This window comes from Zonotrichia albicollis, chromosome 4 (genome assembly GCF_047830755.1).
Source record: "Zonotrichia albicollis isolate bZonAlb1 chromosome 4, bZonAlb1.hap1, whole genome shotgun sequence".
In the NCBI taxonomy this organism is placed as follows: domain Eukaryota; kingdom Metazoa; phylum Chordata; class Aves; order Passeriformes; family Passerellidae; genus Zonotrichia; species Zonotrichia albicollis.
The window spans coordinates 17,447,088-17,462,070 of NC_133822.1; the positions used below are offsets into that span (position 1 = coordinate 17,447,088).

At 38.5% G+C, this 14,983-nt stretch overlaps 1 protein-coding gene across 1 annotated transcript in view; it reads left to right on the forward strand.

Moving 5' to 3' along the window:
• Positions 1 to 13,409, forward strand: part of ATXN10 (ataxin 10) — a 76,405-nt gene extending 62,996 nt beyond the window's left edge. The window contains exon 11 of the mRNA XM_005482701.4: positions 12,701 to 13,409. Within this exon, the coding sequence (XP_005482758.1) occupies positions 12,701 to 12,888 (188 nt within the window). The 3' untranslated portion in view covers positions 12,889 to 13,409. The remainder of the gene's footprint in view (positions 1 to 12,700) is intronic.
• Positions 13,410 to 14,983: the final 1,574 nt, after the last annotated feature.

Below are 14,983 nucleotides of genomic sequence, written 5' to 3' on the forward strand. Positions count from 1 at the left end.
TGCTTCTGAAAAGTGGGAACATCGTGCTTTACCTTTGTAACCTGTGCTTAAAATAAATAAAGTCAACCTGCTAAAGGATAGCAGAGTGGGTTGGAGATGCCTATCTGGGTAATACCAGTAAAAAATTTACTCCAAATCCTGCTTTTCAGGTTACTTGTGTTGAAAAGGTGTTCTAAATTTAAATCTCTTCTCTTTTGCTCTCTGAATCATCATCTTCCTCATCTCTGACTGGCTCTATCATCAGACAAGAGCCCTTCCTTTTGTTCCTGCCTTTTACCTCATCCTAAGCTCTTCCTGCTCCTTCCAGCTTCATTTCTGCCCTTTCACAGGTTCCATTTCCTTAAGGTAAACATGAGCAGGGAGGTCAGCCTGTTCTGATCAAAATACTTTTGACCCCAATCACTCAAAAACAGGTGCTTATGAGAGGCTTTAAATAAACTGACCTGTTTATTATTGAAGACTTTTCAGTTTACCTTAACTAAGCTGCTTGGTTTTTCACTGCTTCCTAACATTTGTGCTCATGAGTAACACACACAGATGTGCCTTTTTTTGCTTTTCAGTGGCTGTCCATAGAAATATTTATTACTATTTTGGGGGGAAAAATGTAATCCAGAGTACTGCAATATAATAGCTGTTAGTTAGTGGTAAAACTTGAAAGTCAGAAGTGAACTGCAGTTTTGAAGATGGAATATTATTGTTTTTTCAGGCTGCTTGCCAAGATTACCCTTTTGAGATTCTTATAGGTGTCTCAATAAATTGATTTTGTGAATGTCTGGATTTAATCAGAGTGACCTTATATAAGTATCTGTTTTATTTAAACTGTTAATTAACACAGTTTTCTATTAGCCAAGAAATCAGTTGTACAGGAAGAAAATGTATCCTGCTATGAGGATATATATTTATATATATATATATGTGTGTGTATATATATATATACACATATGTATGTTATATATATATATATATACACATATTTATGTTATAGATATACATATGTATGTTATATATGTGTTATATAGGAGTAAAAATTTTCATCATTTCTGAAAGAAAAAGCTTGATATGGGAAGGAAAAGGTTGATATGAATTTCCATACACAGATCCCTAAGTATGAATAATGGATGAAAATGTAGAAAGAGTAAGTTAATTTCCAGATACTCCTTCCAAAACTGCTTCTATTATATTCAGTCATCTGAGAGGTAGATTGAAAATACTTTTGACTTCATGGCAGCAGCAAGTATAATTGTGGTTCATGAAACTGGCTAAAGCTGGAGGAAATCAAGTTGCTATGGTCTACAACAATGGCAGTTTGTTTTTGCAAGATGCCAGCAAGGACTTTTGGGGAGCTGACAGACATTTTTATCTAAGTTACAGAGTGCAACCTTAAGCAGGCCACATGCTGTAAAACAGCCTCACCACTGAAATGGGAGCCAGTAGAAAGCAAAAATAGGAGAGTGAGTTGACTTTTTGGAGTGAACCATCACAGATCTGAGTGTTTTCATGCGTGTGATATCCCATGTGTGTTGCTGAGAAAATAGAGCACAATGTCACTTCAGCAATGATTGCCTTTCTTTGGAAAGCTCATTTCAGGCACTGACTGTGCATTATTAAGAAGTTTGATGTGACCTATTTGATTCTGTATTTTTCTAAGCATACATAAAATCATTTTATTATATGATCACTGTAAAGGACCCACTGGTGAGAACTGTAATGGTCTCCTCATGCCCAGTCAGGTTTTGTCCACTTGGAAAGAACTTGGCCCTCCCAACTCAGGAAATGGAATTACCATTTTCCTCCTCACAGTGACACTTGCTTTGCTGCACAATTTGAAGGTTACCTAGTAAAAGGGAGAGTGCATTCTTTGGTAGAGATAATAATTTTGCATTATTGTTGGGTGTCACTGTGAGTTAACCAGCAGTGGTTGAGGTCAGCAGTGGAAGAATGGGACTTGTCAGGATGGGTAAAGAATAAAAATTGGTTGGCCTGAACCCTTCATTGACAGAGCCAAAGGCAAAATCAAATAACAGCTGAGTGGAAGCCAGCTCTACCTCTTCTCACTGGCACAGGCTGCCCAGAGAAGCTGTGGCTGCCCCATCCCTGGAAGGGTTCAGGGCCAGGTTGTACAAAGCTTGGAGCAACCTGGGATAGTGGAAGGTGGCCCTGCCCATGGAATTAGATGAGTTTGGAACTAAAAGTGGAGCTGGTTTGCAACTCAGCGAGCTTTAAGGTCCCTGTGATTCTATTCTATGATTCCACCATAGATGGAACTAGGAAACCAAAAAGTTGCTGTATTTCCATGCACCAGTTCAGACCAATTGAATTCCTGTGTGCTGAGAGTTGTTTTTAAAGAGAGTGGGGAGAGTGGAGGATTCCTGCCTGGTGACATATGCACAAACCTGAGCCCTGTCTGAATGTAATTTTAAGGTACAGGGAAGAACTGGTCAGACCAGAAGCTGGAACAGGTACAAGTGTGGTTATTCATTGAGCAAGAGCAGTCTGAGAGGGGCTTATTTCTTTCACCTCATTCAGTAGATGAAATCCTGCCCTGTTCTGCGAGTTGCTGGGAATTCTTTGTAGCTGTATTTTGCTGATGGCTAAGGGAGACCAGGGGCCTGTGGGGTTTAGAGGGGAATCCCTCAATGTTGTTTCAGGGTGGGGCTTTAGCAGGCTGTTTTCTGAAGTGATTCCCAAGAGGCTTCAGCCAAGCAGCTCTTTCCAAACACCATGTGTGGTTGTACTTGGGAAGGTCACCTGCCTAGCAGTGCCTACTGCTGTCACTCTCTGTCAAGGCTATTTTTTACACTCTTGAAAGGAACATTACCAGATTATCCAGTCTTTTCTTACATCAGCTTTAATTGACCAAAGAGATGCTAATTCCAAGTAGATTTTTCAGTATATTGCATAAAGTGCCCTGAGTGGGATTATTAAAAAGCTCCAAAGGGGGAGGAACTGAGTGCTGCTCCCTGTTGGAAAGGGCACATTTAAACCTTGTTTTAAATCCCACTAAACATTGGCTGCACATCCCAAGAGTTGGGATAACATAGCTTCCATGTCTTAACTCATTATCTTTTCTGGATGCTGCAAACTCTTTGGGGCAAAACTCAGTTAAATTTGGAGAACCAAGGGAAAAACTTACCACATTAAGCATATTTGGTAGATCTAAATTCTGCCACAAAGACTGTAATTCTCAAGTATTTATTGCTAGAAAATGTTTATTTTAAAATGAAAACAAAAATACCAAGTTTTTTTGTGAGATGCTCTATATTACTAATTCTGTCTTCCACACTGTTGCCCAGGAAAACTTTTCTCCTGTCAAATGTAACATTCTCCTCAAATGAAAAATACTTGAGACCACAGAAAGAATTCAGTGTGCAGTACAGAAATAGATACTGTGAGAAATTAAAGGACTTAACCTTTTTTGTCTTCTAAAAATGACCACAGATCACACTTTGTGTTTTATCATTTAACAAAGTTACAATTTGTAGTTATATATTTAAATTTGCTGATTGTGTAATTCCTAAAATTCATTTTTTTAGACCACCTGCAGGATGACTAAAATACTTAAAATAATTAAAATAGTTTAAGATATTGAACTCCAGAGTTGGGGGGGGGGTGTTAGTAATTTCCTTGAGAGTTTATAAAATACTAACACAAATTTGTGTTTGTGAATATGTGAGATGTAATATGAATCTATTCTTCAGTATCTCCTTTCTACCCAGCTATCACTGTTAAGATACATGTGATGTACAGGATCCCTCTTAAAGCTGAAGGAAATCAAACAGAGCTGTACAGAATGTGAGAAGGCTCTTTCAAATGTTACATTCTAATATTTCTAATCCCTTGTGAGGAGTAATCTCTGTAGGCACCAACTCATGCCTGTAAAAGTAAGGAATTAAAGTTAATAAGTCTATTTCTAAACCAAATATTGTCATATTTGTCCTCTTCTCTAATCCTCTTGGTGGATTTAAATCCATGACAGGCTTGAATTCTTGAAAAAAACAGGTCTTTAGTTATCAGGAGCACCTAAAAAAAAAAAAAAATCACTGCTTTTATAGCTCAAACAGCTTCCTTGATTTTTCTGTACACTTACTTTTGAAAAATTCCCCTCTGGGCTGAGATGGAGCACTGGAAATTTGAGAGCCAAAGATTTTTGGTTTTTTTAAGTAAAGCTAGGAGTGGTTCAGAAATATTGTTGAGAATGGAATGCCTTCTACAACCACCTTATCATATTTCAGTCTGTCTTCTTGGCATTTTTTCTTGTGCATACCTCCAAAGAATATTTGGATGTCATCTGGCCAATGCTTCGAATAATATTTTTATTCTGGCATTTTTCTGTTGCCCCATTTTTCATCACTGTAATTAGAACAGTTTTATCTTCAGCTGGTGAATGTGTTCTCCTTTGTAACCTCTTCCTGAGCTTTAAATTGTTTCCTCTCGCTTCCTCAGATCTTTGGTTAAAATTTGTTCTTTGGATTTGCTAATGGTTTTTAAAACCTTTCCTTCCTCGCTCAGATATATTTGCAGTTCTTTCCACTTGTGGATTTGTTCCTTTCTTTTGGAGTGTGGAGATTTCCTCAAGGAGGTGCAGCCATTCCCTGAAATTGTAGACAGGATTGTGGCTAATGGCTATTTTGCTAAACAAATAGCTGGTTATAATTTAGCTGCATCTTTCAGAACACCCATTTATTTAATGGTTGTTATTTTTGGATGCACATGGGGCATCATTTGGTGTCTGTGACCATGGAACTGAGTTTCATTTACCTTCAGTGTTACGATTATTTGTCATAAAGTGACATTTGAAATGGCCATAAGCAGCAGGAGGGAAGGTATGCCACAGAAGTTACTCAGAGACCCTGAATTAATAAAATACACATGTACTGTGCTGAAAGATAAGGTGGCATAAAACCCTTGTTGGATCTATATAAATGGATGAATCTCTGGTATTTCTAAACAGAGAAAGAGCTTCAGTTCAAATTGTGTCAGCTCAACTCATCATCTGTCTGAGAGTGCTGAATTATAATTAGCTTAACCACATCTCAGGCATGAAGTAGATAGGCTTTTTAAGTGCAGTGCCAATTTTCTGAAAGTTTTATTTGACTCCTGTAATTGCCATTTTAAAGCATTTTGGAAAAGGTATTTATTTCTGCATGTAAATACACATGAATGTATTTCTGTGTAAAGGTGGAGCCTTTTTCTTTCCATGTCCCAGGAAATTTAACAGGACTACAGCATGCCTGATGGTCAGTTTGTGAACAGTTACCATCTCCCTGTGCTTCATTGCTCCACATCTCAGTGTTTGTGGTAGGTTTTAATAGTAATTTGATGCATGAGTTTCAACTTAATGAAATGTTGCATTTTTTTTTCTGTACTTGGGAAGAGAAGATAAGGTAAGGCATTTTTAAGTAAGGTAACAGCAGCTGAAGCTTTTTAACACAGCAACCTGCTAGCTCTGGTACCTCTTTCAGATAGTAGATTTAATTATGAATCTTAAAATGGAATTACTATAAAAGAAGGGATTGAAAGAACTGAGTATTCTAACTAAGTACTATATTCTAAGTACTAGCTTGAGATTGATCAAGAGTGTGATTCTGTTTTAAAACCAGATGATTTGTAGTTCCTCATAAATTATGGGTTTCTATTAAAAATGTAAGTCATAATTTTAAAAAAAATTGGCAGCCTAAGCAGCAAAAAATGGATGTGTCATATTCTTGGTTTTAAGCTAGTATTACAGGTCTGAGTATAGGAAAAGAAAAACAAGCTGGAGGTTATGGCTTAATTTTTTTTGAAAGTTCTGTAAGTTTTGGCATAAAAGGCATTATAATAAAAATAGCCTGACAGAGCTAAACATGTCCTATGGCTTTTGTAGCTCTGAAGTGCTAGACCCAAATTTTTTGTTCAAGTTCGTAGTATGCTAAGATGTCCTGGCATTGGGTTTTGAGTCCCACAGAACATGAAAGGCTGCACATAGAATATAGATCAAATGTTTAGTTGGCAGGCATTAAAAGCTAATATCAATCTGGGTGCATGATACTGCTCAGAACTGTTAACCCAGAAATACCAATGATCTAGGGAGAAAAATTCCTATATGGCTCTAGTTAAGAAATGTCTCAGTAAATTTCAAATTTCTGAAGTAGTAAACCTCATTTAATGAACATAGGGTGCCATTTGGCTGGACATCAGTTGACATGAGGATGTAGTTTAAAACAGGGAAGCCTTGGAACTCAAATGAGCCTCATGGTCTGCCCTGGCTGTCAGTACTGGACAGTGCTGGAAAGGTGTGAAAATGTGACAGGCTGGAGAGCTTGGACTCTACTTCTGGGAGCACAGTAAATATAACATATATGTTTATATTCATAATTATCTAATAGATATCCAGCAGCTGGATATTGTGAGCTGTTTTTCTGAACTACTCACAACCAAAGGGCCAGGAAACTGTGCTGTACCTGTAATCTTCCACACAGCAAATTTTGGCAGATTTTATTACTTATCTGATGCCTGTCCTTGAAAAAAAATGCTGAAAAACATAAATTGAGGGAAGAGACACAAAAATTATGCTAAACTTGGAATAGCTGTCTTGGTTTCTTTCTTTATTTAGTTCATGCAAAATCACCAAATACTAGTTATGATCTGGGAAATTTTTATTTTAATCTATGCTGAAAAGCTGTGTTTGGAAACAATTCTAAACAAATCTAAGCCAGAAATAAATCACAGGCTGTAGCGAGTGAGATATTTACCCACTAGGAAAGTTTATTTAGGGACACAGTGAAATCTTACAGTTCAACACTGAAAGTTTTTCAGAGAAAAGGCATGGAAGCATCTTGTACCCAAAACAGAATTTACAGGCTTGATTTCAAGATGAATGACCTTTGGTCTTCTGTGTTTATGCAGAAGTGTTGGGCTGAAGAGGTTTAGTTGTCCATTCTGGTCTTTAAAATATATTTGTTGGCCATAGATACTTAAATGGATGAATTGTCACTGGAAGTCATACATGAGGCTTGATGTGTCTGTGTTATGTTTAATGTGTCTGTTTATACAGAAGGTGTAAGTCCCATTTTAAAGAAGCCTGTGTCCCACCAGGCACACTTTAAGAAATGGATTCATCATTTCAGATTTTGGGTAGACTGCTCAGAGAGTGAGATAAATTCAAGTAGCCAGAAGGATGGTGTTTGCAAGAGGAACTGGAATTTCTACTACTGGCATGGGAGGATAGTGAGGGCTACAGAACTGGAAAAAGTACCTCATGTACAATTATTTTGTGCTGTTCTCTGTAGGCTGTGAATTACAGAGAATATTGCCTTAGCACTGAAGCTGTTTCAGTGCCTTTAAACCAAATGATTTTGCCCATTTGCCTGTTCTGAGATGGTGAAGGTTAAAACCTCTGCCAAAGCCATGTTCTGCAGGGTGCAATTCAAACTGCCAACCCCAGTTCAGGTTTTTGGGGATGGGCTTTCTGTCTTTCCTGGAATATTTTGTGGAAGCAGCTTCCTCAGGGGAGGGCTGCAGGTGGGAGTGGAAGGGCTGCAGGCTCCTCATGGCACACGTGCTGTCCAGTGAGGCTTTGCTGCCACGCTGTGGTGGAGCTGGAGCCTTGTTTGGCACTGGATGGTCCAACCCTCTGACTGATCCTTGGGCCAGGTGAGAGTTGCCTGTAGCACAGACATCTGCTTTCACTTCCCCAGTGCTGCAAATCTTATCCCTGAAATGTGTGATCAGGAGTAAATGCCTCTGGCAGCATCTAGCAGTGCCTCTGTATTTTGGAGGCTTCTGGACATCAGCTCTGCAAGAGCAAAGTCACACAGAGGGGGGCGAAAGGGACATTCCCAGCTCATACAGTGCTGCCCTTTTCTAGCTTTTGAACCCAGAATGTGGTGACTGCAATCATAGGTGATAAGAACAGCTGTGGAATAAATGAAAATGCAGGCAACTGAAATATTGTAGACTTTTTCTTTCCTACCTTCTAGGCAAAATATTATAAGTTTGTATAGGATGAATTCCTGATGTTTTCTGGTGCTGGTAATTCAGTATAAATAGAGTCTAAAGTGTTAATTCTAAAAGTATAAATTAGTTTTTTGAAAATAAGTAAGTAAATTAAGATAAAGCATTTAATTAATTACATTTTCTGTTGTTACTTTTTTGATCACGTCTTAATCACAGGTAGACGTCACATAAAAATATAGAGGAATTAAAAGGAATTGTTCTGATCTTATACAGCTTCTAGAACTTCATTAAAATGCTAAAACCCCAGACAGGAAGAAACTTGTAGAGCTTTGTAAGCAGTTTGGCTCATGGTGAGCGGCCAAAGTCCTGACTGTTATCTATGTGTGGTCCATCCCAGCTCCAAACTGTGACAAACAACTGTGGTAGTTGGCTAGAGACCTTTTTTAGTGGTGGGAGGAATTGTTTTCAAGGTGCTGTGGAACAGAAGTGCTTGAAAGAACTGAAAGACTGGAAAGAAAAATGATTTATGTCTTTTCAGTACAGTCCAGTCAGGTCTGCAAGTGGAAGTGACTCTAAAGTGATGCTTCACTATTTCTTTCCAGTCTGCAGAGGTTCTAGTAATGATTGGATTACTTGTTGAAGGCCATAAAGAACTATAATTATTGTACAATACAAATATTGTATTTTCATTACCTCTATTTTTTAGTCATACAGTCCTGTTCCAGAATATGTCTTAGAAAAATTGGTGGCTTTAACAAGGGGATTACATGAACAGCCCATTTGATGAGGGTTCCAACCTGTGAGTGCTGGCTGTCTTAATATCTTGTATCTCTTCCTGTATTTGATTAGAATGTAGTTGCTATTGAAATAATAAAAAATTTGATTTAAATGAGGTAATGGGATTGGGCAAAGAATTCCCTCTTTTTTGCATAAGACCTAATTACTCGTAAGGAAGAACGTTCCTAAATAATAATTTAGTTATGGAAAACTGACTGTAGTGCAGGAAACAGTCTAATTAAAAAAAAAAAGGTCCCTAGACTATGTCATAAATCAAACTCTCCACTAAGAATGTTATATTTAGAGATCCTTCAGTATTAATAACTGTGAAGGGGACTTAGGAAAGCAGATGTAGGTATTTCATTCTCCTTGTCATCCCTTCAGTATCATCCTGTATTAGTTAATGGTAATTAACTTCTAAAACTTGCCTTTTTCAAGCTACATACTTCTGAGATTGCTTGTGCATTGCCTTTTATCTACCTCATCAGCTTCCAACCTCATTAATAATTTTTTCTGTCCTCTGTTGTCCATAGAATCCAAATTGCTTTGGACAAATGGACAATTCTTTTGGGTCCTGGTGGCTGCAGTGGGCTTGTCAATAATGTTTAGTTCTAATTGGGCTAAGAATGAGAAGGTGGAACCTCTCCCTGAGAAATGGTCTGTGTGTCCTGCTCTGCAGCAGTATTGGCTGGCGGTTCCTGGCAGGACATCCTTGTATTTTCACACCCCATTAAGTTTACAAACCAGTCCTTGTGCTCTTGCATTGACTCCAGCAACCTCTTGTAGCAGAATCCAAGTGAAAAGAACTGGGAGAATTGTGAAAAGTTCCCTTTGCAGTCAGGGACAAGACTTACACAGGATTTAGTGGCGCAGATTTCCATGGCCTCCAGATAGTAATATTTTTCATCCTTAAGGGACAGTTTTCTCCACCTTCCTTCCTTTCTCTTTGTGTTCCCCTCTCCCTGACAGTCCAAGTTACAACCCAGAGGACGATTTTAAATTTTAAATTGTGGAGTAAAGATGCTACTTAGGTATGGAAATAGGACAAGTTGATTCAGTCACAATAGCATAGGAATTCCAGAGCACACAGTACTAAAAGATTTTGGAAATGTGTTGCTATAAATGCACAGAAATGTTTGTTTTCAGTCCCTAAGCACAGATAGTTTAGTGATGAGTCTTCTGCAAAAAAAAAAAAAAAGAATTATTTTCTTCTTTTTGTATGCCCTCTGTGACAGAATATCATAATCTTCACCTGTCTATAATATTAATTTATTTGAGAGTGTAATATGCCCAGTTGGAAAAATCTAGACAAGTCTGTGCAATCAGATCTGCTGTGCTTGTTGTGTTGCTTCTCTTTTTTGAAACTGGTGCAGTTTCACAACAAACAGGCTCATTCTCATATTTTTAGTAACTATGGCAACTTTAGAAGCTCCCTTTCTAAAGCTGAGCATACAATAAAGTGCCGAAAGTGTAGGTAGGATTAGAGACTCTCGAATGTGTTTAATTTTCTCTCTGTGTCTCTGTCTTTGGAGAGGAGCAAGAGGGTAATGTGAGTATTAGCTGGGGACTGGCTTTAATCTCCAGAGACACTCCAGTCTGCCAGGCTCTGCTCCCAGCTGTCCAAAGGCCTCATCCCTCCCCAGCCTGCGAACAAGGGGGTGATGAATATTCATGGCTGTGGTCACAATGGAAAACCTACACACAGAAAGGGGTTTCTGAAGGAGTGAAAATGTTATTGAAACCATTTTGCAGCTTCAGCTACAGTAGTCAGTAATGATAAATGCCACAATGGTGATAGAGTTCATAAGATAATGGGGATGTCTTAGATATTATGTAAGCATGAATGGATCTGGTAATAGGAAAAGAGCATTTGCCATGGGGTTTAGCAGCGGGTTTGTGTTGAAGGACATAAAGACTATAGTAGCAGGATCATTCTCAAGGCTAATATGCACAAAAGTTGTGGGAGTACTTTTTTTTTTTTGTCTGTGTGGCACTTTGTGTGATTGAGAACTGTCAGTCTCTGAAAATTGCTGTTAATATTATAGAAAATATGCTTTTATGCAAGTACTGTTTTTATGCAGAAGCTGTATTTTAGGAACACAACAAGGGAAGTCTGCTTCTCATCCAAGAGCCGAGCCAGGGAGGGTGGTAAGATGATTTTCACAGTCCACTGGGAGAACTTGGTGTTAGTTTTTGGCACTCATGCCCTAAATCAGACCTGGAAAAGACCTGGTGGGTGTCAGCCTTGGTTTGTCTGCATTAATCGGCTTGCTTGCTTTGCTGCTGTGAAATCTGTTCTCACCATTGGCACTAATGACTGAGAGTCTGCACATACATGATTTTATTACTTCAGCATCTTACTGTTTTATATAGTCAAATGTAATCTTCAGTGCAAATACCAAGTTTATGTAACTTAAATGTAGATTGGCACTTGTCTTTTTACTTAATTCTAGTAGTGATGCACTGACAGAAGAGAATATATTGGTATTCTCTGTTGTGTTCACCTGTCAAGCCTTTGATGAGTTGCATAATTTGTTTTGGTCTTAATTTCTCTCTGTGATTACCTCACACTGGAATTTCTCTGAATAAAGAAGATGTGCAGCATGCTTCCTGACAAAGTTCAGGTCTATCAGAAAAAGAAAGAAAGCTCCATAGTAGTCAACACTTTATTATTTTTCATTTTCAATTCTGGACTTCTTGAATTTGAAAATAAATATAAACTACTACAAAAAGGCTGTTTCACTGACACATGCCAATGCAGGGCTGTTCCCTTATGTTTATGTCCAAGCTGCTTTTCATCTAAACTCTTCTCTCTCTGTTGAGGTTGTGTAAGATTGTTTAAGTCCAGTTGCTCTCTTCTGTTGTTTTGTCTGAAGTTCTCCTCTGTCTGAGTTTCCCCCTCCTGTCACCCTGTGGCAAATGCCCACAAGAACATTTATCTCTGTGCTTAAGATGCTCCCCAACCCAAAAGACGCCAAGGAGATGAGTAAATTATGCATATTCTTCTACTGGATGTGAAGCTACATGTAGTAAATAATTGGTGCCCTGCAGGCAAACCACTCATGGGATTCAGAAAGGCTTGGCTCCTGTATGGGTAACTCGGGAAAGATTATATCATAACAACTTTTCAGCTGCAGAATTGGGACCAACATCTCTGACACTTCATAAAAGGAGCACTGTAGTTCACTTGGAAGATGCCTGGCTGATAATCCTGGGAATTTAAATCCTTTGTCTACATCCCTGACATGTGCCTCAATCCTGGCCTCAAGGGACCACCTTGGGAGGTGAATGAGTTGCAGCTTGTGCCCATTTAAACATCAGCAGGAGCTCCCTGCCAGTGATCATAGTGTCTGGTCTCCTGGCAAGTGTGTGAAAGCACCCAGGCATAAAGGACTGAGTTTAGGTAATATTGGAAGTCAAAGAATTTTAAGTGTCTCTGATATTATTTGTGCCATTTTCAGATATTAACCTGGATAAGTTGTCTTTTTCTACATCTCTTCAACTTTTGCAGTGAAAATAATAGTAATCTTTCCTATGCATGATGTATAGCTTATTTTGTTTGCAGGTGCTTGGAAGTGTAGTGTTGAAGTTCAGATCATAAACAACTGATTTATATTTATTTAAACTCACTAGGAAGATCATTGGAACATTTCAATTGACTGTAATTTTGGTTTAAAAGAGTATGTCCTTTTAATTCCTGCAGTTAATTTGGTTGGGGGTTTTTGTTTGCTTGGGGTTTTGGGTTTTTTCTTACTTAATATAAACTCTAGTAAATTTGTGTGAAGTTTAAGGGCAAACCTCTTTTAGAATTAAATTGCCTCATATGCACGTATTTGCAGGTTCAGCGTCAGCACTTGTAAATATCTTGTTCAAACCCTTGATTTCTACTGAGTTTAAGGGGGAGGGCTGGGGGAGGTGAATGCAGTAATAAATCAAAATGTTTCATCTTTAAATAAATAGATGAATGCTCCTTGACCGTGGCCCACAGTTGTGAGCCAGTGGGCCGTGTTTGCCATCCGGAACCTGACGGAGCAGAACGAGCAGAACCAGGCGCTGATCGCGCAGATGGAGCGCAAGGGGCTGGCAGACAGCTCTGCCCTCCAGAGCATGGGCCTGGAGATACAGCAGAGAGATGGCAAGTTAATCCTGCAGTCAACCAGGAAAAAGCCCTCCTGAGCAAAAATATCAGCAATAGACTGAAAGGGTATTTCTCTTGCAAAACGTTTTCCCTTGCTCAGCAACTGTTTTTTTTCAGTTTTAGTCCCAATTTGTTGAAAATGTTGTGTTTGTTCTCAGAAAAGCTGCCAGATGATGTTTCTGCCTCCTTTTGCTGTAAATAAAAGGTCACCTGTGTGTTTTCTATGTACCTGAGTGAATCAGGTCCTTCTTGTCAGTTGGCTGGAATTTCATCACTTCGTTTTTCATCACTAGAAGAATGTCACACATGCAGTATCGACTTGTCATAATTCCTTTTGCTGAACCTGGAGATAACTATCATTAAAAAACTCTTCAAAGAAAGAGCTCCTTTGCAGGCTGCCTTCTCCATGTAAAAGATCTGTGCTGAGTCAGGGCTAAACAAGCAAAGTTAATAATTTTCAATAATGGGACCTAAATATATTTATATAAGCATCAAGAGAATGTTGGATGTACTTAAATATTTAGTGAATTAAACACAACATGGCTTTTGTCTGTTTAAATTATTAGTAAACTGTCTTTTCTACCTTGATACCTAACAGTCTTCATGACAAGTATATTAAAACCAAAGCTGAAGCTGTTGTGGCAACAGATGCTGCATTCCTTTGCACTGGGGCATGTCTCTGTTTTGGAGACTTGGGTGTTTGTTTGAATGTTATTTGTTCCTTTGGAGGGTAAGTCAGCCCACTTTCCTTTTATTTTGCACTTCTCATGGGTTTTCTGAACTTTGGCAGACTGCTGAAGAGGTAGTTTCTCACTGTGATTAATTCTAGCAGTTTCTTTTCACCCCTCTGCCTTTCCAAAACATTGACAAAACTCATTTCCAGTTAATTAATTCAAGAGAGGCAGAAGAATAGAAGGCCCTGCCTCTTCATTTTGGGTACCCTCCTATATTGTTGTTGGACCCTGCCACTGTGGAATGTGGCATGAATGAGATGGGGGAGAAGGGGGGGTGAAACTGGGGGGCAGGGGGAGGAGGGCACAGTTAACTCTGTGTGTGCCACAGCTTTGCCCTGCAAGCCAAAAAGCATCATCCTCCCTGCACAGGCAAAACAGGAATTACAGCTTTATATTGCTGGTTACTGTCATTGGATTATCTTCACCCGTGTCTAACTCAGAGGTCTTGGAAAAATTAACATGTTCATGTTCTTGTTGACATTTAATCCCATTCTTAAATAGGAAGGCAAGTTCATGTCCCTAAACTCCATATTACATGTAAACAGACCTTCATCCATGTGCGTGAGCTTTTGCTCCTCCAGCTGAATTTTTGATTTAATAATTACACAGTGTAAGTACACAGTGCTTTGAGAAACACATTGTACTGCTTAAAACTGATGGTGAGTAGAGCTGGACTGCTGAGAGAATTTCAAATTAACAGAAAGATGTTGGTGTGTGCCACGCCAGCCTGGTGGGACTGTGAAATTGACCCAGTAGGATTTTAGACACCTCTTGGTTTTATAGGCAAAGATACAAAATTCCTGTCTACAGCTGTTTGTTGAATAAATGTTGTCTGAAAAAGGATAGTGGCAATAGGAACTAGGACTGTAACTAATTTCTTTTAGTGACTTTTTACTTAAAAAATAAATAGGGGAGAAAGTTTTTCTTTGCTTTAGCAAGGACTAAATGTGAATACAAGCAAATTTATTTGTTTGCTTTTAAAAAATAACTTGACAGGACTATTTTGTTGAGTGTTAAAATTATGTTGGAAGTGCTGTCATATACAGGTAGATTTTTTGGCTTTTGCTGGCTGAATGGAAATGTGATTGTGGTTCTTCTTGAGCACATGGTTTCTCAGTGATTTCCTTAAGCCTTACTGATTGTGTTTAGGCCAGACTTTGTTAAACATTTTCATTACTGTCACATAAGATTTACAGCTGGGTTTGTAGGAGGTTTTCATATTATCTCCATAACACAATGGAAGATTCATATTTCTAGCACCTAAATGGAAAAAATACCTGCTCTTACAGAGAAAGAAAAAAAGCTGTTATTTGGAAGACTGCATCATTCAACTTTAAAATGAAGACATTAAATTTCTGCTAACAAAGGAGCATCAAATATGACAGTATCTGAAATAAAG